This window comes from Corvus hawaiiensis, chromosome 11 (genome assembly GCF_020740725.1).
Source record: "Corvus hawaiiensis isolate bCorHaw1 chromosome 11, bCorHaw1.pri.cur, whole genome shotgun sequence".
Lineage (NCBI taxonomy): Eukaryota > Metazoa > Chordata > Aves > Passeriformes > Corvidae > Corvus > Corvus hawaiiensis.
The window spans coordinates 22,773,720-22,796,901 of NC_063223.1; the positions used below are offsets into that span (position 1 = coordinate 22,773,720).

General features: G+C 42.4%; 1 protein-coding gene across 5 annotated transcripts; it reads left to right on the plus strand.

Moving 5' to 3' along the window:
• Positions 1-471: 471 nt before the first annotated feature.
• On the plus strand, positions 472-22,837 carry HDAC11 (histone deacetylase 11). Of its 5 annotated transcripts, XM_048315753.1 has the most exons (11): positions 475-532; positions 1,140-1,316; positions 1,933-2,081; positions 4,146-4,246; positions 8,050-8,166; positions 11,153-11,195; positions 11,343-11,419; positions 12,613-12,675; positions 14,542-14,638; positions 17,796-17,974; positions 20,946-22,837. In XM_048315753.1, exons 3-11 carry the CDS (start codon positions 2,015-2,017, stop codon positions 21,186-21,188), a joined length of 987 nt encoding a protein of 328 aa, XP_048171710.1. In that variant the 5' UTR covers positions 475-532; positions 1,140-1,316; positions 1,933-2,014; the 3' UTR covers positions 21,189-22,837. The 5 variants fall into 5 exon arrangements, with proteins under 5 accessions (XP_048171707.1, XP_048171708.1, XP_048171710.1 ...); XM_048315750.1 differs by lacking the exon at positions 1,140-1,316 and having other exon boundaries at positions 472-532; XM_048315751.1 differs by lacking the exon at positions 1,140-1,316 and having other exon boundaries at positions 474-532; positions 1,942-2,081.
• Positions 22,838-23,182: the final 345 nt, after the last annotated feature.

Genomic DNA, 23,182 nt, shown 5'->3' on the forward strand with positions numbered 1-23,182 from the left:
ATTTTTCTTGTGTGCCTGAATTCAGTGAAGCTGTCCCTGGGGTGAATCCTGACCTGTCAAAGTCAGCAACAGTTCTGCTGCTGTTAGGTAAGATCACTCTCTCACCTTTGTTTTCCTCATTTTGCTGCAGACCTGCTAGGACCTACTGGTATCAACTGTTAATTTTATTTTATAACGAGAGAGGCTCGTATTTTCCTATCCAAAGATACCGTTAGTGCGGCATCACCTTGAGGCCCTTGACGTTGAGTTTTCCTAACTCCCCCAACATTACCCCAGCGGCTTGTCCTGCGACTTCTCATTTCCCTTTACAAACGCCGCCTGCGTTACAAACGCTTCTGCATTACGCCGTCCATGGCGAAGGTCCCGCCGATTCCCATGTGTAAGCTGGTGTTAGCTCACTCCGGCACGGCCGTGGGGCAGCGCCGTGCCCGCGGTGCCGCTCCCGGCCCCGCCCGAGCCCGCCGTGCGCCCGCCCCGCGCCGGGCGGAGCCGCGGCCGCCGCTTCCCTGCGCGACCCAGCGGAGGCGGGGATGTGAGTACGGGCGCCGGGGACGGGAACGGGGAGCAGGACCGGGGACAGGCGGCGGCTCTGGGGGCGGCGGGAGGCCGCGGGCTGCAGTGTCCGGCCTCGGGGCCCGCGGAGCCGCCGGGCCGGGCTGGAGCTGCGGCAGCGCCCGGAGCCCCCGCGGGCCCGGCCTGACACCGGCGGCCCGGCCCGGCCCTGCCCCGCCCCGGCGGGAGGAGTCCCGCTGGGAATGGGATGTCCCGCTGGGAACGCGGTGTGTCCCGCCGGGAGCACCTCGGCCCCCGCAGAAACGACCCTGTCTTGCAGCCTTCGCATGGCCGAGGCCCCAGGCCGCTCTGCCGGGGCCGGGGGTGTCACAGCACCATCCCCACACCCCGCCTTGCATCGCGGGGAGCGCCGAGGGAAGGGGCCGGGGAGCCCTGGCTCGCTCTGTGGGTGGTGTGTGGGCTCCGGGCTGCGGGCTCTGGTGAAAAACCTCCATTGTCCTCGTGTTTCGTTTGGTTTGCTTCTAACAGGGTTTTAAAAGGGTATTTTTTGAGCATGCTTAGACTGGAAATAAGGGTTTTTCTGTTTGTATTGTTCACCTGACAAAAGACTCTTGTGTCTTGCACAGTATGTTGCAAAGCCTTTTCCAAACTAAATTTCGAGGAGCAAGAGAGGTCTCGGCATGACTCAGTGACGTGGAGTTTGGGGCACAGAAGGCAACACACAGGTGGTGGAATAGGCTGAGTGTGGACACAGAATCTCCTCTCAGCCTTGGCTTGGCCTGCTGACCCACGTGTGCACACAGGTGTCCACAAACAGTTGGTGTTTGTTTGTAAAGAGAGCACAGCATTACCGGGTTTGTGAATGGCTTGTGAAGGAGGGCTGTGAGCAGGCTGTGCTGTCTCTCGTGGTGGTGGAAAAATACAATAATTTGGAGGGGGGGGCTAAGGAAAGTTTTGTTTAGGGGTTGCAGGTGTGACACCTGGAGTTAAGGGTGTGTCCTCTTGTTCTATGCTATGCAAATAAAACCCAAGCCTCATTTGTTTGCTCAGATGGTCACAAAATAGTTTGTTGCTTTCTAGGAAAGGATCCTAGAAATCTTTCGGAGCTTCTATTGTTAGAAGCATTGTGGTTTGTGTTTTGATACAGACTTTGAAATAGGAGTCTAGTCGTGCAGGTATTGAAGGTTATGCTGTCTGCAAACTGAGTGCACCCTTGAAGGTAGAGGTGCTGATTGGTGCACTTGGAAAGACAAGGGGAGAGAACCAAATGTTTCCATTTTTCTGTTGGAAATACCATCTTCAAGAATTATAAAATCAGTGTTAGTAAGGACTTAAGTTGTAGTTTGGACCTTCAGTGTATAACCCTGTCCCTGGTAAGTGGTTGCTGAAGTGGTGACTGGTGTGTGTTTGCTTGCCAAGGCCCCACAGGACGGAGCTGTACGAAGACCTCCCGTCGGGATGTTGGCCCATCGTGTATTCCCCAGACTACAACATCACCTTCATGGGACTTGAGAAACTGCATCCCTTTGATGCAGGCAAATGGGGGAAAGTCATCAATTTCTTGAAAGGTAAAATGACAGAAGGTGCTTCTTAAACCAACATTTCCACAAAACCTAAAGAAAATTATGTGGTTAGTGCAGACTTATGTTGGGCTTACCAGACCTGAATTTCAGGGTGTGGCTTTCTGTAGCCTTGTGCTTCCCTGACTTTGCACCTGGTGTAGCAGGAACTGGGGCATTCCTGTGGCTGGTGAAATTCCAGGTGTTAATGATGGTTTGCTGCAGGTGTAACTTAGTTACTTAACTTGGACTGCACACAGGACTTCTCAGGCTTGAGAGAAGTGCAGCTTTAGCACTTTTCGTCTGTTCTTTAGCAGCCTCATCCTATTGCTCTGATGATGTTTGGAAAGAGCTTTGAGGCCCCTCTGGTACAGACAGAGCTTTTTGTGGTGCTTCTAATTATTGCTGTTTAAACCAATTGGAGGATACAGGTAGAAATGCATTAAGGAGATAAAAGTGTAAGAACCAGGGGCAGGATTAGGGCCTGTGAGATCTTGGCATCTCTTCATTTAAAGTATGAGCTTGCTCATCAAGTGTTGCAGTGGGGATCCCCACTGCAACAATCAAGAGTAAAAAAAAAAGCTTTTTCTCTTTCCAAAGGCTGTTGGTTGTCCCAAAGCCAGGCCCCTTCCCTTTATGTGGTCCTTATGACTCCTTCAGCTGATGATCCTTTGCAGTTCAGGATTGCCCTTCCCACTGCAGGCTGACTTGCATTCTTTTAACTGAGGTCAGGTGAATTCTTGCACTAACACACTTAGTAGCTAAGTTTTGGCTTTTTCCTCTAAGAACCTTAAATAATTTAGTCTTGGGTTCCTTGACAGTTTTCTTAATTAATCAGAACCTTTGCCTTTCTCTTACTTCCATGTAAAGTCTTTTCCTGCAGCTTTTTTCTGTGTGACATGTCTACTCTGAAGTGTCTCAGGCTTTCACAGAAAATTAGTTTTCCCAGTTGTTTTACTGTCCTTGCTTTGAAAGGAGGAAGAAGGCCCAGGATGCCCCAGAGCACTTGGTTTGCTCTGGCTCAGTAGCAATTCCTGGCAACAGCTGACTTCCCCTGTGCCTTATCACTGAGCAAATCAGCAGTGAACATCTTTCCCAGAGCACCTTCCTCCTGGACAAGGGAGCTGGCAGCAGTTTGGGTCTGTTTGACACCAGTGCATGAATGAAATGTTCCTCAAGCCTCAGTCAGGAGAAACAGAAGCTTGCCAAAACAAATGTTGTTGCAGGTGCTGTTCTTGTATAACACTTCAGAGCAAAATCTCTCAGGTTTCTGAGTTGTTTTCTTTCTCCTCCGAGTATAAAATTAAAGAAGAGATACAGGCTTAGAAGGCTACAGCTGTGTAGCAATTAAATATCAAAATTTGCCTGGGAAGATCAGCGGGATTCCTTATAATTATTGTTTGTAGTGATCGTATGCACTCCTTCTGAATTCTTGGAGTAACTTGCTCTTATAAAACTAAGTTTTTAAATAATCTTTTGGTCTCTAAGGGAAGGACTTAATAGCTACTCATTGTTTTTTCTTGAAATTACATTGAGGTAGGAGGTGATAGAAGTATCCTAATTAAGCTTGTTTGCTTCCATGAACATCTAAGCTATTACTTTGTTTTGAATTTTGATTTATTACTTTATTCTTCTGTGATTTAGGGGATTAAATCCTAGTACAAACTGTGGGATTTCTTAAAGAATGTTAAAATAATGGTGGATATTTGATGGTACAAGCACCAAGATTTCCCCAGTGTACCAAGCCCTAAACTGTGAGGAGTTGTGTGCTTCCAGTGTGTGTTCATCCTCTGTCATTACCTGTCTGCCCTTTTAGTTTAGACAAGAACTTCTCATGGTCTTAGCACACTCTGAAAACTTTCTGTACACAATATTTCTCAAATACCCACTACCTGAACAGCTTACCTCTGACAAGAGGGGCTGCGTTTGGAAAACTTACAAACTCTGAGCAACCTAAAGTAAACATGACAGAGGAAGTTACCACACTGAGGTTGTAGCAGAGTGTTTGGAGGGGGGACAGGGGGAGCTAAGCAGTGCTGTACAATGCCAATTGTTATTTCTCTCCTGTTGCAGAAGAAAAACTAATTGCAGATGACTTGATTGTGCAGGCACGGGAGGCGACTGATGAAGATCTCTTGGTTGTTCACACCAGGCGCTACCTTAATAAATTAAAGGTGCTGTACCCCTTCATGTGTTTTTCCAGCAAACTGTCCAGAGCGAGTGTCAAAGGCAGTGGGTATCTTGTAGAGTTGTTATAAATCAGCTATACAGATATAGAATGGTGTTTGTTGATACTCTGATAATGTTGTTACTGAGAATACTGAAAGCAAACCACAGAGGTATTAGGCAGCTCACAACATAGATGGGGGGGAAAGAGGGTCTACTATGTGAAATAGGTGTCCTGAAACGACATTTCAGGGAAGTTAAACATAGGGAAAATTGGAATGTCTGAGATGTCAGTAATATTCTTGTTAGTGCCAGGGTTTTAATGTTGAGCCGTGTAAGTTTTGATGTACTCCAGCAAAAGCCGTTCTGAAATGAAAATACAATGGAAACCACTAACACGGGGTACTTCATTGGATGTTTTCTAATGCAGGGATTGCTTTATGGGGTTTGTGGTTATGTAATCTTGACAGAGCATCCATGCAGGGATTCTGTGGTCAGTCTGTTGGGGGAGGAAGGACTGGCTTCATACTCAGACACTGCCTGTATCAGTGGAATACGCAGAGAGTTGAAAGAGCAGTGTAAGGGCATAACCAAGCACATTATCTGTGTGTGAAGGTTTGCAGAGCCAGCTCATACAGGACTGCAGGGGGATGAAGAGCATTCCTTGTATATTTAGAAATGAAACATCCATTTGTTAAATTTCAGTGTGACTCTAAAACATAAACATGTGAGATCTCTGGTTCTGCATATATATCCAGTCATCTGTGGGTGGAAATGGATAGTAGATGAGGGCAGGTGACATTGCTTTTGCTTTGCAACTCTGCTTGGAGGGCAGAGAAGGGATTTGTAAGAGAAAAGAAATCTTCCATTTCATAATTCAAAAGAAGTTATTTTGAGTCACTTATCCCCTTCCACAGTGGAAGAGTCCTTGGATTGCTATTTCTGGAATGTTTTATTTTTCTGTAGCAGGGATCTGTTATTTGCATGAACTTTTTCATTCTTAACTGCTTTTCTGAGTTCTCTTGTGCCTTCTTCATTCTGTGCTATGAAGTTACATGCAATTTCATGCATCATTAGATTTGATATTATTGCAGCTATTCTTGATATTGAACTTTTAATTCCATAGAACCACCCACCTCTTTTTCCTGAATCACTTCTTTGAAGCAGGGTTTAATGTGCATAGCTCAGTTTGCAATGCCATAATCATATTTTTAGTACCTATGGGATGGCTTGACAGGGAGTTGTCGGTATAAGTTGTGTCTTGGTGGTCAAGACTAGCACTGTTGAGTGTATTCAGATGCGATTAACTGGATAGCTCCTCTCCCCCTTTTCTTGAGAGAATATTTCCTGCAAGTGTAGAAACTGGAAGATGTTGTATTGGTCATGGCAGCAGATTGCTGCCAAGCAGCAAAGATAGAAGTGCTTAGTTGCAAAAGAAAAATAATGTCCTAGACATGAAAAAGCCCTGTGAAAACTCTTTATTGCCTTACCCACAGGCTACTGTGCTATTTTTCTTTTAAATCCAGACAAATATATATAAATGGTATAGTTTTATATTAGATCATCTCTGAAGACAACAAAGTTGCTTGCCTTTCTCAGAATGCCCAGGTGTCCTAAAATAATGGATCACTTGAGTGTTCATTTAAAATCTGAGCATGAGTTTGGTGGAAAATTCCCTACACTTGCAAGAGTAGGTGGTGTTTGGTGTCTGTGTCTTGCTGCAGCTGAAGAGGCCAGCTGAGCATTGGGCGAAGAGAAACAAAAAGGTGTGCACAAAGTACATCTGCTACTGGAAATCAGTTCTGTGTTGGAAGGAAGGGTCTCCCCGTTTCCCTGCTCAGTCCTTAAAACAAAGTTTGGCCTTTGAATTGGGGTGATTCCCCCTCAGTTATTCCTTTGAAGAATTTAGGTCTCTAAGGTAATGACTGGACTGTGGGTAGTTTGCTTGCAGTACTTTTCCACTTGCTGCCTTTTCCTAGTGTTACGTAAAATAATGAATTTCCTGCATGTCAGCATTCTGAACTTTTGGAAGGAGGTAGGCAATGAGGTTAGAGCCAGTTTAAGAGTGTGTTTGGCCCTTTTTATTTATGAGAAATTCTGTGGTAACACATGTGAACAAACACTGAAATGCAAATGCTGAGGATAAGGCTGGTCTGGGAATTTATTGTGGGAAATGCTGGAAAACAAAACCACCATGCTGAAGAAAAAAGCATGAAACATTCCACAGATTTTTCAGTTACTATGTGGAGAAGCATTTTCCTTCATCTGTAGCTGCCTTCTTGAAGCCCCAGACTTTGCTCCCAGTTGGTGACTTCCCCCATCTGTTGGGAGTTACTAACCCCAGGACAGCCCAGGGGTGGAGCAGTGAGTGGCAGTGGGAATGGCCCCAGCTGTGACCAGCAAGCCTGAGAGCCAAACTCCCACCACACCTGGATTTCTCAACTCCACGTAAAAACCTGCAGCTACATAATTGTTTGTTTGAGTCATTATTGCTCCCACTTCTCCCTGTTGACATTAATTTTACTTTAAATTTCATTAAAATTTCCTGTGTGATTATCGTTCACATTTGAGGTCAAATTTATTTTTTATCCAAATGTGACCTTTTCATTTCCATTTCAGAACAACAGCATTGAATATAGTTTTTAATAATGTGCTTCTTCAAAGGCTAAAATGTCTTGCAAAGGGACTTTATCAAGATTGACTGTACTAAAAAATAATTAAAACACCTCGTGATGGACAGCTGATAATATTGTAACAGAATAATGTCTTGCAAATATAAAAGTAGTGAGAGTTTGAAATGAACGGTTGGCAAAATACAGTTAGGCACTTCATGAACAATGCCAGTCCTTCACCCCACCCAGTAGTACCTGATAATGGAAATATTGATAATGGGGAAGTTATTTTGAGCATCAAAGGACTCTGAGATGGGGATGTGATTCTGTGGTTCAAATTGCCCACACATACATCCTGCCAGCTGTGAACAGCTCAGTGATAGGGCAGCCAATGCCCTCAGTCTCATTACAGTTCCTGATGTGCAGAAAACAGGATCTGTTCAGAGTCTTTGTACAGGGTGGCAAGTCGTAATGCCTGGTCCCTCAATGTTTCAGTACTGGTTGGACAGGTATATTCTTGCTTGTGACTTAGGCTTTGAAATATATTTAGCAGTGTTATCACTGGTAGCAGTGTTAGTGGAAGTTCTTTGAAGTAATCAATGTGTTTGCAAAAAAAGCATTTGCATACTGTAAATATTTTGTGTTCTAACCTTGAAGACTTTTGAACAAAATGTTTCCTTGAAACATTTTCCAAAAGTGTTTAATATGCTAAATAAATTTTAATCAGTTCTCTATGCTAAAGTTTACGCTGTGTGTTCACTTAAGTGTTTAAACTTCTTAGTTCAGTTGTCTGTTTGTTTGTGTTTGTTTTCTCCTTGGTACATCCTTTTGATTCCACACAGGAATAGATATTCTAGGTTTGAACAATATATCAAGTGTAGCTGGAAGGACATTTCACAATTCTTCCTTCTAATCTGAGGGATATTACATTTTCTGAAATACTACCTTCCTGAAAAATTGCTGATTTAATACTGTTTGATACTAAAATCTGGAAAGTGATGATTCTCATAGTTAAAAACTTGAGGATGAACCTATTTGGAAGTCACTAATAAGAACTGGTATGGTCATTTCCATTTAAAAATATTAAAAATCTTCCTAAGGACCTGTGGGCACCTTTTCAGGAAATAACAACTGAGAGAACTAATTGTCACCATTAAGCCAGATTACATTAATTGGAACTCTCTTTTTCCCTGTTACAGTGGTCATTTGTTGTGGCTACAATCACAGAAATTCCACCAGTTGCCTTTCTTCCCAATTTTGTTGTTCAGAGAAAAGTTCTGAAACCTCTACGAACCCAGACAGGAGGAACAATAATGGTAAGGTGCCCTTGATCCACTTTTGTCATATTTAAATTTGTTGATCAAACACTGTAAACCTGGAGTTGTACTGTTTATGTAACGCAGATTGTGGAGGCCTGGAGCGGGAGGTGGGGCAGTGCAGAGTCCTGAACATGAGCACAGTTGGCTGCTGTTGGCAGCTGCAAGGGAAGGACATCACTGGGTTCATGGTCTGTACTTTGCAGAAGAGACAGTGAGGGGGAGCCTGGGCAAGCAGGGAGAGATGTGGCAGCCCTTGGGCAAATACAGAAACTGAGATAGTTTTAAACAACATTGAAGTACAGGCAAATTCTAGGAATGGGAGGTTTATAATCGACACTCTAGAAGCTTTTTAAAAGCATATATTAACAAATGACCTTGAAACTGTAGGGGAAGAGATGGATGGTTTGCTTGTTCTTGGGACTAGGTAAATGCTTACATTTTAAAATGTATCATCTTGCTCTTTTAAGTGGTTTTAGTTGATCTACTTTTTCTATCGTAAATACTGCAGAAGCAACCCAGCTGAGCTCAAGTGAGATTTAGCCTCTTTCATCTGAGCAGAACTGTGTTCTACTGAGTAAAAGGAGGGCTCTGCTCGGAAGAGCTGTGTCAGGGTCACCAGACATTTAATTTTGCTTGGGCATTCCCATTAGAGATGTTGAGGAAGTAGGAGGAAAGAAAACAGTGAATAGTTGGAGCCAAAAATGAGTTGTTTAAACCATGTATTGAGAAAGATTCCCTTGCAATCATAAACTGGGAACTAGTGGGATCTTTGTGCCCTGTTTTTATCAATCCTTGTCTTACTGGCATTCAGAACCTTCAGCTTGGTGCTGGGAGGAGATGGGGCCAGTCCCATCTCACTGGGCTGAAACAGTTACGTAAATGGAAGACAAATAATCTCATCTGAAATTATTAATCCTATGGCACAAATAGATCTTTGCCTTTCAGCACCTCTTCCTGAAGGTGGCTGTTACAGTGGGTGCAAGTGGAAGGGATTGCAGCCTGTGCTGCTTTTTCTCTGCCTTTTTGAAGCCCCTTACTGCCCCACTGTCCTGGGGTTTGGCAAGCCTTTGCCAGTGCTGCCGTGCCAGATACAGGAACAGGGTTTATTGCGACTCCTAGATATCAAAGGTGAGTTAGGCTGGGAAATAGAAACATTAAACCAACTTTTTTTAAGGCCTGTTTAAGGATTTGAATTCTGAAAGAACCTGCTGGGTTCTGGCTAAGTCTTTAGATGCATTGGATTATGGTGATAGGCCAGATAACAAAAGTGCTTCCTCCTTGAGTAGGTGTGAACTGGCAAAAGCAGAGATGGGAGAATTTCATATAGTTCAAGGTGCTTAAAAATATTTGGTTGTCACTCAGAGCAAGTCCTGCTGAGCAGGGACCTGCAGAGTTTCCTCTCATTACAGCCATGCTGTCACTGTGAGATTGTCATGGGAATGAAGGGAATGGTCTAAGAGAGAGGTATTTGGGAAGAGTTTAGAGCTTCCTGATGCTCTACCTTGGATATGTCTTGACAGGAGCTCAGTGTGTGTGAAACCTTTCATCCAGCCTGGTTCCAGCCAGGCAATACTTTTCTACAGTTGGGTGATGTTTTTCACTGTGCTTGTGTTATCTTTAACTCACAGGTGTGTGTTCACCAGTTAGAAATGTGGTCAGGTAGAGGAGGCACCCACAAATGGTCTGTTTTGTCTCATGGCTCCTGAAACGTGGATGCCACTCCTGGGCACTTTGGGATTCCTCTTGAGGCCATATGCTGTTATTTGTACCTTTTCTTTTTCATCATGGGGAGATAAGTATGTGCTTTAAAAGCAATTTTGATTCATCAGACAATAAAATTTGTACAGTACAAGTCAGAAGTGCAATTTTCTGCTATTCCTGATGGGCCTGTTTATTACAAAAATTCCTGTTGAGTTTCTCGACTTTTTAATGATATTTTAGCAATGTGGGAAGATTGGGTTTTGGTGAGGAATCCCTAGGAAATGTGATAAATCGCAGATAATGTGTTCTCCCTGGGACTTAATGGGTTTTATAGTTCAGAAACTGCAATCTCTCCCCAAGATCTAATTTGTGTAAGTTGGCATGATCATAGCAGGATCATGTTTACCATCCCAATAGTTATCCTAGTACTGAATTAAAACTGTTCAAATGTAAATATTGGTTATGAAGACTTCATAACTGCCCAAACTTCATTTTGTCTATGATGTGTAATTTGTTCTTTCCAGGACTATGGACAAAAAACCCATCAATTTTAAAATATTTTCTCTTTTTTTTTTTTTTTTTTTTTTAATTTTAACTAGTAATGTCTTCATTATTTTTAACAGAGCAGTTAAAGAATGCTGCGCTGAAACAGTTGTTTGACTCTTCCTGGCCAAAGTAATCAGGTTTTTCAGTTAAAATTCCATCATTTAAGCCTTGTGTACCACCTCTCCGTCAATACTTTCCCTTCCCTGAATGTCATTTGAGTTCCAAGGAGAGATACAGGCACATTTTTCCTGTACTGGAGGGGAAAAGATCAATAATATTCTATACCCTGCATGCTCTGTCATTTAAAAAATAAAAGAAGTTTCAGGACACTTCATAGTGGAGCACTTGTCTGGCTCCCTCCCCAGCTGGAACCGTGGTTTTTTTGTGTCTGTGTTCCAGGATTTTGGGCTTACATTCCTCTGTTTGTACATGAACAGGAAAGGCATCAGGAGCTTCTTCCTCATTTTTTACTCTTCCCAGCACTGCACTTTCCCTTTTCCAGCTGCCAGACAAGGAAATACAGAAGACATAGCAAATATTCTTTCAGCTCCTTATGCTGAGGGTAGTTTTGTCAGGCTTGTACTCAGGGATCTGGTTCAGAATGACCTCCAGTGGCAAAAGATCCAGAAATTCCGGGGGTGTGTTGGAATGCCAGGAGTGATTTGGAGTGGAAGCAGATATTGTTAACTGTTGCCTCATTCATTTATAGAATTCCAACTGTAAATTTTTTTTTAAGGCAGGAAAACTTGCTGTGGATAGAGGCTGGGCCATCAACGTGGGTGAGTACAAATTCAGTGATACCTTAAATGGTGTGTTGAAAGCATCTGATTTTCATTTACATCTCTTTGCAAAGCCCATCAATGTTTTTAGTATCTGGCTTTTGTTTAGTATGTGGCTTTTCATCCCTTCACCATTTTCCTGTTCAGGGGGTGGTTTTCATCACTGCTCCAGTGACAAAGGGGGAGGATTTTGTGCTTATGCTGACATCACACTGGCTATCAAGGTAAGAACTACTCTTAAACCACTGTTTCCTGCTGTTTGTGCAAATGGAGGAGGAGAAATCCACGTAAATTCCTAAGAACTAATTTACATCCTAATTGGAGAAAATGAAGCAATCTCCAGATGGGTTGGAATAGGAATATGCAGTGTTGTAAAGTGGAAGAGAAGAGCTGCAGGGGTCAGAATTATCAATGTAAATGTGCACCACTATAATTGCATTGATAATGTTGTCTTGCAAAAACCACTCCAATCAAACCAGATGGATTTCTAATACCCTCAGTGATAATTCACCTGGCCTTGCACGTGAACCTGGAAATTCCACATTGGTTTCAGTGGTTACAGGCAAGACAAATGCAGAGACAAAAATCCCCTCTCTGAATCAAGCTGCACCATACAGGGCTCAGACTGGTTCAGATTCATGAATAAAAATGTGAGTGACTCCAAAGTAGTCACCAAATGGGAATGAATACATTTGGTATTTAGCTGTTGAATGGCTGAAGTAAGAGCCTTCTGCAATTAGGGCTTATTTTTATCAAATGAGCTGTGGCATATTTGTATACTAGAATATTTATAAACTATCAGTAATAATCAAACATTAAAGAGCTCTAATGACTGCAGCACACCATGTGACATAACATCCTAATTTCTGTACGTGGTAATTTGCAGAAAAGTAATCCACAGTGTTCTTTTTTCACCTACCATTAAAATACAGATTGAGAAATTATAGTGGGTGACAGTTTGTACAAAATCTTTGGGTTTTATCATGTCTATTTTAAAGATAGTAACTTAGCAAAGCTAAGACTCAAAGAAGTAAAAACCATTGTTTTTTCTCCCCAGACAGAATAGGAAATGAATTCTGTCACTAAAAGTGGCTCTAAGGCATGCAGTCCTTACAGCAGCTTTTCCTAACCAGTGAATTTTAGGCTGTTGCAGTTGGATGCTGTCACTGGTTCCACTCCAGCCTCTGGATACACAGGGTTTTTATTTTAACAAAAATTATCTTTTAATGTCAAATAATGAGATGTTGTAATTAAATGTATGAGAATCATGTCTCAGTTTATTTGGTGACTGAAACAGATAGATGGGCCCTACATTAAAATTACAGCAGTCACGTACTGTGCAATCTTTGAGCCTCCAGTTCAGTCTGTCACCTAACTTCACAAACTTCTCCATGTTTTTCTTTGCTTATACATCCAGTTCTTATTTGAGAGAGTACCAGGAGTGTCTAGAGCCACAATTATTGATCTGGATGCCCATCAGGTGAGTAGTTTACCTGTATTCAGTGCTTACAGATGTTTTGCTTGAAATTCAAGTGTGTGATAAATACTTTTTTTTAATACAAGTGTAAAGTCATAGACTACAAAGTTAATCAGAGATTATGAAAACTGTGAAGAGTTGATTCTTCAATTATTTTATGCTCCAAAAGGCTCTTAAGCCAGTTTAATAAAATTAAGCTGAGTTGCAGCTCCATCATGTGGCTGCATGTAAAAATCTTGCTGCGTTGCACTCGCGGTCTCCAGGGATGAGAAACAAGGATCTCTCCAGACAATCCCAGCTAGTTCAGAATGCCTGGTCACTGCAGCAGCCTCTGCAGGGGAGGGATTTGACCTTCAGTGGTTTAATTTTAAGCCTGGCTTCAGGCTAATGAAGTAAAGGATCCATCCCTCTTAACCTGGTGAAGTGATTTACTGTAGTACTGAGATCAAATCTCAGCTTTGGTGGGATTTGCAAAATAAATCCTGGAAGGACAGAAATGGTATTTTTAGAAAAGCAGTTAATGCACCAAAGTGATGTCCAACCTGAGGCATTTTTCAGGTGATTTATAATGTGTAAGGAAACCATTTTTACACAGCTCCATGGCACTGAGGAAGCCTAATGGCAGCAAGTTTTTCATCTTCTCTCGTTTCTCTTATCTGTGTCCTAAAATTACCATGATAGCAGGACATAGATTATGCAGTAGAAAGATGTTTTGTGTTCATGGTTCTCTTCAGCCTCTCTGTCAGGGTGTGGATAGGTTTGGTTTTGAAAAATTCTTGGAATGTATTTTGGTTTTCAGATGTGTTGGTAGTCTCAGTGTGCACATTAAATCACCTCTTGTTTCCTTTCTTTGGGGGATGAGAGGTGTCTGAAGTAGCTCAGCAGATCCTGTTTAACAATGCAGATATTCTCATCTCTTGACTGTTCCAATTCTTAGTGCAGTGGTGAGTTTCACCATTCATAAGGAAATGGTTCCCCCAGAGGCTTTCATATTCCTAGGCTTGTGTGCATGAACTGTTCATTTGTGGACCAAAGATGCTGAAGAAATAAATAGTTGTCATTTTTTAGCATAAAAACTGAATTACAGGAGATATACCTAGGGAAATGTCTGTTTCTGTAGTTCTAGTGAAATTCTGGGGATAGGGGCTGTGGTCCTGTATGATACACTGATTGAAACAAAATTATCTTAGTGATTGCTGTGGTAAAATGATTTTTATATTAGTGAGAAAAGTCTAAGTGAGAGCCAAAAGAATAGTATTTACGTTCAGAAATGGGGAGGGGGAACCATTCCAAATCTGAGTTTACTCTTGAGCATCCCTCTTTACAGCCAGTACAATTTTTTGTAGGGAATTTCTGGTGTTAAACTGTTGGATTGTTAGTGTTTGTAGTTTTTCCAGGGATTACTTATCTCACCAAGGTTTGAGTTACCAGGAGAGCTGTAGTCTGCTGTGTTTATTCATTAATTCTTAAGTAAGAATACTCAGTATCCCTGCAGCAGTTGAAAGTGACTTTTTCTTGCACAGCTGGAAGGTGGTAGATCTTTTTGGTGGTCACAGTTGCTTTGGTGGTGCTGTTGAGAACAATTAGCTTCTGATTTTTCCTTATTTTCTTACATGTGTACTGAGATCTAGGCTAATTACCTTCACAGAGAGACAAGGATTTTGTTTGTGGTAAGAGCTGTAGTCCTCAGACTCATACTGTCAAACCCCCCGAAACTCCACACCTCAGAATAACCTCCAGGACTAAATAAGAGAATGACACGGGAGTTCTGAATATTAGAACTTTTGTAGTGTTAATTTCTCTAGAATTTGCAGTGTATTTAATTCTGTGTTGGCATGCTAGGAATAGCTAACTGTAAATTTCCTTCAGGGAAATGGCCATGAGAGGGACTTTATGGATGATCCTCGGGTTTATATTATGGATGCATACAATAGATATATTTATCCAGGGGATGGTTTTGCTAAACGTGAGTATAATTGAAATTCATCTTCCCAAATGTACCAGACCTACTGTGTTGTTACATAACTTCTTCATTTACTACTAAGCTTCCTTGCAACAACATCACCTAGATTTCTTTATTTTTTTTTTTTTTGTTTTTAAATGTCACATCATTTTCACTGCTCACTGTGATCTGTCACACCAGTGTTAATGCTGCAGCGTTGTCCCTCACGTCAGGAATGACCTTCTGGAGTGCAGGGTGTGGGGAGGTGTTCAGTGGATGTTGTTAGCAGTCCATTCCAAAGCTTGTGCCAGCCTTGGAGCAGTGAGTTGAGTAATCCTGTGATTTGAAGAGACTTGTTAGAACTTCATCTTTCCCTTACGTTACATTTATGAGAGAGCTCACTGAGGATTAGCTGATACTGTGTAAAAAGATTTCATGTTCTTTTGACAGTGAAGTTATAACATATTTGGGTGTTGCCTTCCCAGTAGAACTTGTTTGATAAGCTTGTAGGAAACGAGCTGCCTCTGAATGTGACACAAGGTGGGAAGCAAAGCAAGTCCTGGAATAGACCCATAGAATTTAAAGTTGGAGAAGCCCTCTGAGGTCGTGTCCAACCATTCCTCCAGCACTGCCACCACTGACCAGTATCCCCAAATCCACACTGTTAAATCCCTGCAGGGATGGGGACTTCCCCCTTCCCTGTCATACCCATGCTTGATTTGGTTTGGTTGTGGTTTGTTTTTCCTCCTGTACTTGTCTGTTGTGACCTGCCACAGTTAATTAGTGAGGCTTTGATAATGGTTAAATTGGAATGCAAAAGCCCCAAGTTTATTTGGCCTTCGATTCTGTTACACTGCCACTTATTGCAGACTTAATTTGTTCACTGAGTCAGGGGTTGCTGGGGGAGTTGTTCTGCTGTTGGATTCCTTCAGTGATGCTGTCCTTCTGAAAAACCTACTTCATTTGGATTCTTGACAAGAATCAGGTGCAGTGCATTGCACTGCTGTCTTCTGACTAGTAAAGATGCTAACAATTGTAGTGTTTCAAGGTTTTAAACTAAAAAATGACCATTTAAAGCACACCATGTCTGGAGGCAGACAAATTGCAAGCAAATGTGGGGGGTTTTCCCCCCAAGAAGAGCATCCCTTTATTCATTTATCACATGGCAACATTTGAACAGATGGATTAAGACCAAAACAGAGTCAGTCCTTGCTAGCAAATCTGAACCCCTGAGCTGCAGTACCACCCTGAACACCAGCATTCCCTTTCTGCAGATGAAGGATGAGGTGCACAGGGCTGGGCCAGAGCCATGTGAGTGTGTAGTTCTTGCAGTTTGCATAAGAATGTCTAAATAGGCTTTTTGTGGGTAAATCCCTTAAACCCTTCCTGCTAGGTGACAGGGAGAGATGAGATCACAGAGGGAATCCCTTTGAAGAGGGGCAGAGGCTTGAACATTAGAGTTTGAAGCCTTAGGGTAAACTCCAACTGATCACTGTCTCCTTGGATTTCCTGCCCATTTTTTCCATATTTTATTGCAGGAGCCTTTTCTACACATTTTTTTGCCCCATGCACTTCATTAGGGAAGGGAAAAAAGGGAGCAGCTCACCATAAGCATATTGAGTCCTAGGGGGAAGCAGTGTGGAATTACACAAGCTTAGGAGGAGAAAGGATGGATGAGGAATAGGACCAGTTCACTGAAGGGTAAGCAGGAAAAGCTGAGACTCTGAGTTCAGGCCTTAAAAGGCCTCACTCTTGGTCTGAGTGGCATTTTACAGAGCTGTAGAGGTGCTGTCAGTGCTTAGCAGGAGAGGGTCCAAAGGCCATGAGCGCATGCAAGGGCTGTGTTCCTTCCACCCTCCAGCCCCATCCCTCTGTCCCTCAGGGCTCCCAGTTGTGGGTAAGGACTGATCCCTGCAGTTCTTTGTGCGTGGTGAGGGCAAGAGGCCAGTGAAGGCACAGAATCCTAGTCACAATCTCTCACCTTCCTCATGGTTTCATCACAGCAATCCTTGTCTGTCCCCAGCCACTGTGTTCTCTCCTCTACAGCTCCATCCACCCAACAGATTCCTTACCCTCAGGAGGCTTCAGTGCTGTTCAGCACAGCTGTGCAGACTTACAGGAACATTCCTGTAACAATAGGAAAAGAATTCAGGAAAATACTGTAAAGAAACAAAAATCTTTCAAACTAATGTTGATGCAATGTAAAATAATGGGATGAAAAAGAAGAGCTTCACTGATGCTGAACAAGGATAGAAAGCAGAGCAAAAGGCAGCAATCACAAGAGTAATTAAGTGTCATTCTGTGTTGAGTGCATTCTTGCACACTTGGTGGGGGCTGAATCCATGTTTAAGGTGTGAGACTGCACATCCTTTAATTCGAGGCAGAGGGTGTGGGGAGGCAGAAGTCATCCCTTGAAACAGCTCTGGCAGGGGTTCAGTTAATTCAGGGGTAGAGTCACATCCCTCCATAAAAGCACCCAAAACTCGGCTGCATAACCTTGGGTTTCTTTACCTTCTCAGCCTTCATTTTCTACTTCTATTGCTTTATTAGAAGTATTAGAAATAATTTGATTTAAATTAAGAATTGATATTTGCTCTTCTGGTAGGATTACAGGGTAAGAACATTAAATTGAAAATGCTTGGGGCAAAGCTGAATCTTGTTATACATTCATAAAGCAGTTCACATAAATTCATGATCCCTTGCTGTGAAGTTTTGAGTGTTGTGATAAAAATAAAACATCTTCATAATTTCTCAGTGATAGTTATCTTTTCCCCCCAGCTGTTTCCTCTGCAATAGCAGTTCAGTGTTTTCTTTGCCTTACACTTTATTTAGGTTACTTCTAATTTAATAATTTTCTTTATGATTTCTCTCCTGATTGGTAACTGAACTTGTAGATCAGCTGTTTTTCAATAACATTTTTCATTTGCATCTCAGATTGTGGTTTTTTGCCCTGCATCTGATTTTCTTTCTTCAGTGGAATTTTTTCAAGGTCATTGTGCTTTACATTTGCTGGGAAAACAAGTAGTTGAATAATTTTCTTTAATTCAAGTGTCTGTGAAAATGCAATGTCTTGAGAGAGCTTCCAGAAATGTAACTTTTTTTGCTTGCTTACCTAAATTGTGCATTTTCTTCCAAAGCAATGCTTTGTTTATTGAGCAGTGCTTGGTTTGTTTTCCCTCAGGTGCCATAAAACGCAGAGTGGAGCTGGAGTGGGGCACAGAGGACACCGAGTACCTGCAGAAGGTGCACACCCACGTGGAAGGAGCCTTGAACGAGTTCAAGCCTGACATCGTTGTTTATAACGCTGGCACTGACATCCTGGACGGGGATCCCTTGGGAGGCCTGGCCATTTCCCCGCAGGTGTGTGTGACCCCGAGCAGCACAGCCTCCCTGTGCAGGCTGGGGCTGGAGGGAGGGACACTGCCCCGGGCACAGCAGTTCCTGTGACACACACACAGATCCATCTCCCTTGCTTTTTCACCCTTCTCTTCCTTGTTTCTCCCTGACTCTTAAGTATTTTTGTTCTTCTGGTGCCTGTTCCAGTATCATTCATCTTCTCTCTAAAATCCACTGATTTCCAACACCCACACAGTAACCAGAGATACGTATATTTTCACACTTCACCTGACTTCTATTTTCCCTGCTTGGTTTATTCTTTCTTTGTTTCTTTTTTCCCCTCACATGACCCATTTTGCAGTGTATTTCTTTTGTCACCTGGCCCCAGTGTGTCTCTTACACTTAATTTCCTCTGTAGCACTCCCAGCTGTTTTAAACTACCCTCGTAGTTATAACAATTTTGTGCAGCCTGGCTGTGTGTTCTTAGCAGATGAACAAATATTTTCCTTTTCTTGATTCTTTCCTTTACAGATGCTGTTTACTTTCCCCAGTCTGGTACCAGACTCAAATTTTGGTTTAATATGTAAAGCTTCATACAAGTCTTCACCTTTCTGCTTTTCTTAAAATAAACAAAAATTTAGAGTCCTCTTATTTCTTTTATGGGTTTTAGTGAATCCTTCTCTGTCAGTTCCTCTGTGCTGTGTCTCTCCTGTTTCACGTTTAGGTCTCTGTAATGGCCCCCAGATCAATGCTGGAAAGGGCTTGTTTGATCTGTGAGCTCTCAGGTTCCCCTCATTGAGCCATCACTTGATCTGTTCAGTTTTCATTCTGTTCAGTTCTCTTGCATGAAGGAAGAGCTGAGGGACTTGGACTTGCTTGGTTGGGGCCTTGGGGAGGAGATGGCCTGAGGTGTGGTTTGGTGAAGCAGAGCCCTCTGCAGAGCAGTGGCCACCAAGGGAAGTGGCAGCTTGGTCATAGGTGGGGGATACTTTGAGATTTGCCTTTAAAAGGAATCCAGATTTCTGCACTTGGAGAAGGAGCAGTGTTAACTGCCAAGACAAATGAGTTGCTGTAGCTTTCTGGGTGCTCTGCAGACAGAGAACGTAAGGATGGAGGAAGAAAGGGAAAGGAGCTTCCCTGGCCACGAGGAGAGGTGAAAGGCACAGGGTGCCATTCTCTGCACAGCTGGAGGGAGCTCAGGCCTTTGGTGTCTGCACTGAGGGCAGGGCCCTTGTCTCTGCTGTGTAGCTGTGAAGGCTTGAAATCGCAGTGCTGGAAAGGCATCGTGCCTGGAGGGTCCCTCTCTTCAAAGCTCCGTAGTCCAGTCTTCAGTCCTACTCCTGTAGATGTCATTTATGTTTTAAGCTCCTGCTGCAGTGTTAGTTCTGCTCAGAATTAGGCTCCTCAGAGTGCTCTGAGTGATGGTTTCCTGGTGCTTGAGGCTGCAGAAAAGCCTGTGGTGCATCAGCTGAGTCCCTCTTCCCTTTGTTTGGAAGTGGGAACTGTGCCAGGCTGTTGTTTTCCACAGAAATGTGGGAATAAGCCCATGTTTTCCCCTCAGTTCCTCCAGGCTCCCCCTGGAGCTGCTGGAGCAGTGAGGCTCCTGGGAGCAGTGGCTGCTTCCCGTCCTGGTGTGGGATAATAGTGATGCATCCCCTGATGGGTCCCCAGGGCCCTACAGCTCCTTCTGTAATTCTGTTGCTTCCTTTAAGGATCTGTTTCTAATAGAATTCTTCATTTTCCTTTGTCTTACTGTTCATTTGTTATTCCTGGTTCTTTCACAGGGCTGTGTCAGACTGTGCAGTGAACAATACTCTTGTATGGTTTTACAAGATACTTTTTTTTCTGCTGAATTTGTATTTTATTCTTTACCATCTGTTTGTGGTCTGATTAATGGTAGGGTGTTATTTCTTGATGTGCTTCCACTCTTCCTTTAGCCAGCCTGAGCAGTGCATGATCATTTTGAAGCACTTTTGCTGCTGCTTCCTTAATTGTTTGTATTTGATTGCATTGTGATGCCTTTTCCCTTCTCCAGCTTTGCAGTTACTTAAGCTTTGAGCTGTCCATTGTAAGCTGTTGTCACTTGTGTTGCTAGTTTTTTGGGTTTTGGGGGTTTTTTTGAGGAGTTGTGATGAGTTACATGTATCTGGAACTCTCTTTTACAAAAGTAGGTTTTAATTCTGTTCTCACTCATTCCTGAAATATTTTTCACCCTCGTGCTTATTTCAAACCCAGAAGACTCACACTCTGCTCTTGTCTGGGTTCAATGGCAGTACAGCACCTCCTGGGCAGCAGTCTTCGTTATTTTTTAGTTTCATACCTTTCTCCTAGTAAGAAATTATTTAGAATTTCTTTTCTTTTTATGGATTTACCGTTGCTTGCATTCTGCAACTTCCCCTTCAGCCATAGATTCTTCTGACAGTAACCACGGGCTCTTATTAAAGAAACTGGGACTTAAGATTCAGTCAGTGATTGTGAATGTGTAAAATTTGATTGAATTTTGGGTTCTTCTGTAGAACTGTGAAATTTTGATCAAGTTGCTAAACTTTTGACAGAGGGTGCTGTGCAAGTTGAGCACAAACTAAAGCACTTGGAATTCAGACAATCTTTCCTAGTCGCAATTCCTCACCTGGGATATAGGGTGAACACTTGTAAAATTTGCAATTTTATGGCCTTTGAGCAGGAATTCTTGTAGGAATTTGTACTAAAGACTTTTATCTGCTCTGTCCTCCAAAACAAGTCAAGGATATTTGATTTTCTGGGGGTTTTGAGGGGTGGTGTGCTTGTTTGTTTTTTTTTTTTTTTTTTTTTAATGATTATGCATGGAAACCAAAACTAACAGGACTTCCAAATGAATTTTTAATTACTACTGTAAACTGTAACGCTTAAACACTTACCAAGCATCCAGTGGTCTAAATCCGTAAAGCACAGGCTGGAAGTGAAGTATCATGCTGCTGTCACTTACTTTGGCTGTGTAACTGTGGTGACCTTGCAGGGCATTGTGAAGAGAGACGAGGTGGTGTTCAGGGCTGCCCGGAGCCGTAGGATCCCCATCCTGATGGTGACATCCGGCGGGTACCAGAAGAGGACAGCGCGGATCATCGCCGACTCCATCCTCAACCTGCACAGCCTGGGCCTTCTGGACAAGGAGCGGGCAGCCTGCGGAGTTGGCAGTTCCAGCATGGATCAGATGATCAGAGACTCTGCTAAGGACTTCAGCAACTTGGCACTGCAATGACAGGCCACTAAATGTTAGTCAGATAACCCAGAGACAATACAGAGTAACTGTGTCTAACTCCTGAGTTTATCTTGGGCTAAGGCAACACATCCTTTTAAGCTAATTGAGATATGCACTCAAGGGTACTGTCTTTGTGTCTAATATTGCTGTAGAAAGCTTAATTTGCTTCTCTGATTGGTATGGGGGGATCTGTTATGTTGGAAGAACTATACAGTTGGTATCCAAAGACTGTCCCAGCCCTGCTTCAGATGGTGCAGCACAGGGTGAGGTGGAAGAAATATGGACTAAAGGTACTGTTTCGTGGGGTTTTTTAAATACTGCATTTTATTTATTGCTTTTTAAATTGAAATACTGTTATAAAACGAGTTCTGTGCAGACTTCAGCTGTCAGTTTAACACTAAAGGGAAGTGCAATACTGTAAAAGCCAGGGCAGGTTTGCAGCTTTGAAGCCATAGAAAGTTAGAAGGAATGTTTGTAAACTCATAGTTTATTCCTGTTGTGGATAGTGACTTAAATCTTGCTCATAAGCACCTTGTGAAAAAGAATATGAACGCCCTGTGGCTCCATATGCAAGTGAGCCATAAGGGCTCACCATTACCAGTCTGGTGTTTCAGATGAGCTCTGCATGTGACAGGCAGTAGTTCCTATGCACTGCAGCTGACAGATAAAGAAACTACAGGCAAATGAAAGCTGATCTTAGAGTTCTGAGCAACCTTGCAGAAAAAACAATGTAGAAATACAGGCTGTCTTCTTATTGCCAGCTTGCCATGTATAAAACAGTGAGGAGTACATTTAAATTCTTTTTCCCCAACTAGTGCTGTGGTTTTCACTTGCTCAGAGAGCAGTGGTACTTTGCAGTTGCAGTCATGGTTGGTAAGCAAACCCTTCATTATTACTGTTCATTGAGGATTACAGGGACATTTCTACATTAAAGTAATGTGCTAACTTTATATGGAGCTTCTGGGAGGATTTGGGAATACAACAGTGTATCCAAAGCAAATTCAGTTGCACTACCTGTGAAGTTTGGCTTTCTTGAAGTTGGTATATTTTGCATTAGGTACTGTTTGTAGCAGTGGGTTGTAAATGTACTAAACTGTGTATTTTGCAAGAGCTTTTATAACTTCCAAGTATTCACTGATTTGTACCACAAGTTTTACATCGTGTTTAGGTCGGAGCCGTCCTGTGAGGGAGCACCAGGATTTTCCTTGTAGTAGAGTTGTTGTGTAAGATACTTAACGGAATGTTTAATTCTAATTATAATACTTACCTCATTTAGTGTTTATGTTTAGATCATGGGGTTTGTCAGTTGTAGGAATTGCACAATTGCTATAAATACCTGCTTTAAACCAGATCTGACCTATTGCACTAAGATTGAGTTGCTACACTGGGATTAAAGAGCACTTTTAAATTTCTTACTAGAAGGACCATTAGAGTACGACTAATGTTGAGATTTATTTTTTCTATGCTGTCTGACGTTACTGAAAGATGTTGTTATTCTTTCATATAATTTTTATAAAATTCTAGATTACATTTCTATGAACTAAACCCCCATCATAGCACCATATGGTCTTTCCCCAAACATTTGCTGTTTGTGTTAACATGTTTCTATAATTTCCCCTCAGTGGAGATTAAAATGGTATTGAACAATGCTGACTGACTTCTTGTCACTTCACATGGATCTTGGCTGTCAAAAAGTTTGACTGAAAGACAAGGAGATGTATTTTTCATACTTAAAATGTGGCTGAAACTACAGCAAGTCTCAAGGGTGAGTAGTACAAGGTTTGTCAGCAGCTTCTCTGAGAGTTCAGTGGTGACTCCTTAAAGAGAGCTTGCAAGTTTTTGTGTCCAAATACTTCTTAAGATGTCGTTATAAGGGGTTAAAATCACTTTCTAATTACAAGTTCTATTTCATTGCCTACATTGTAAGTCCTAATCTAAGTATTTTAGTATTACAGGTGTTAAACTGGCAACTGAGCTTCTGATAAGGCTGCAGT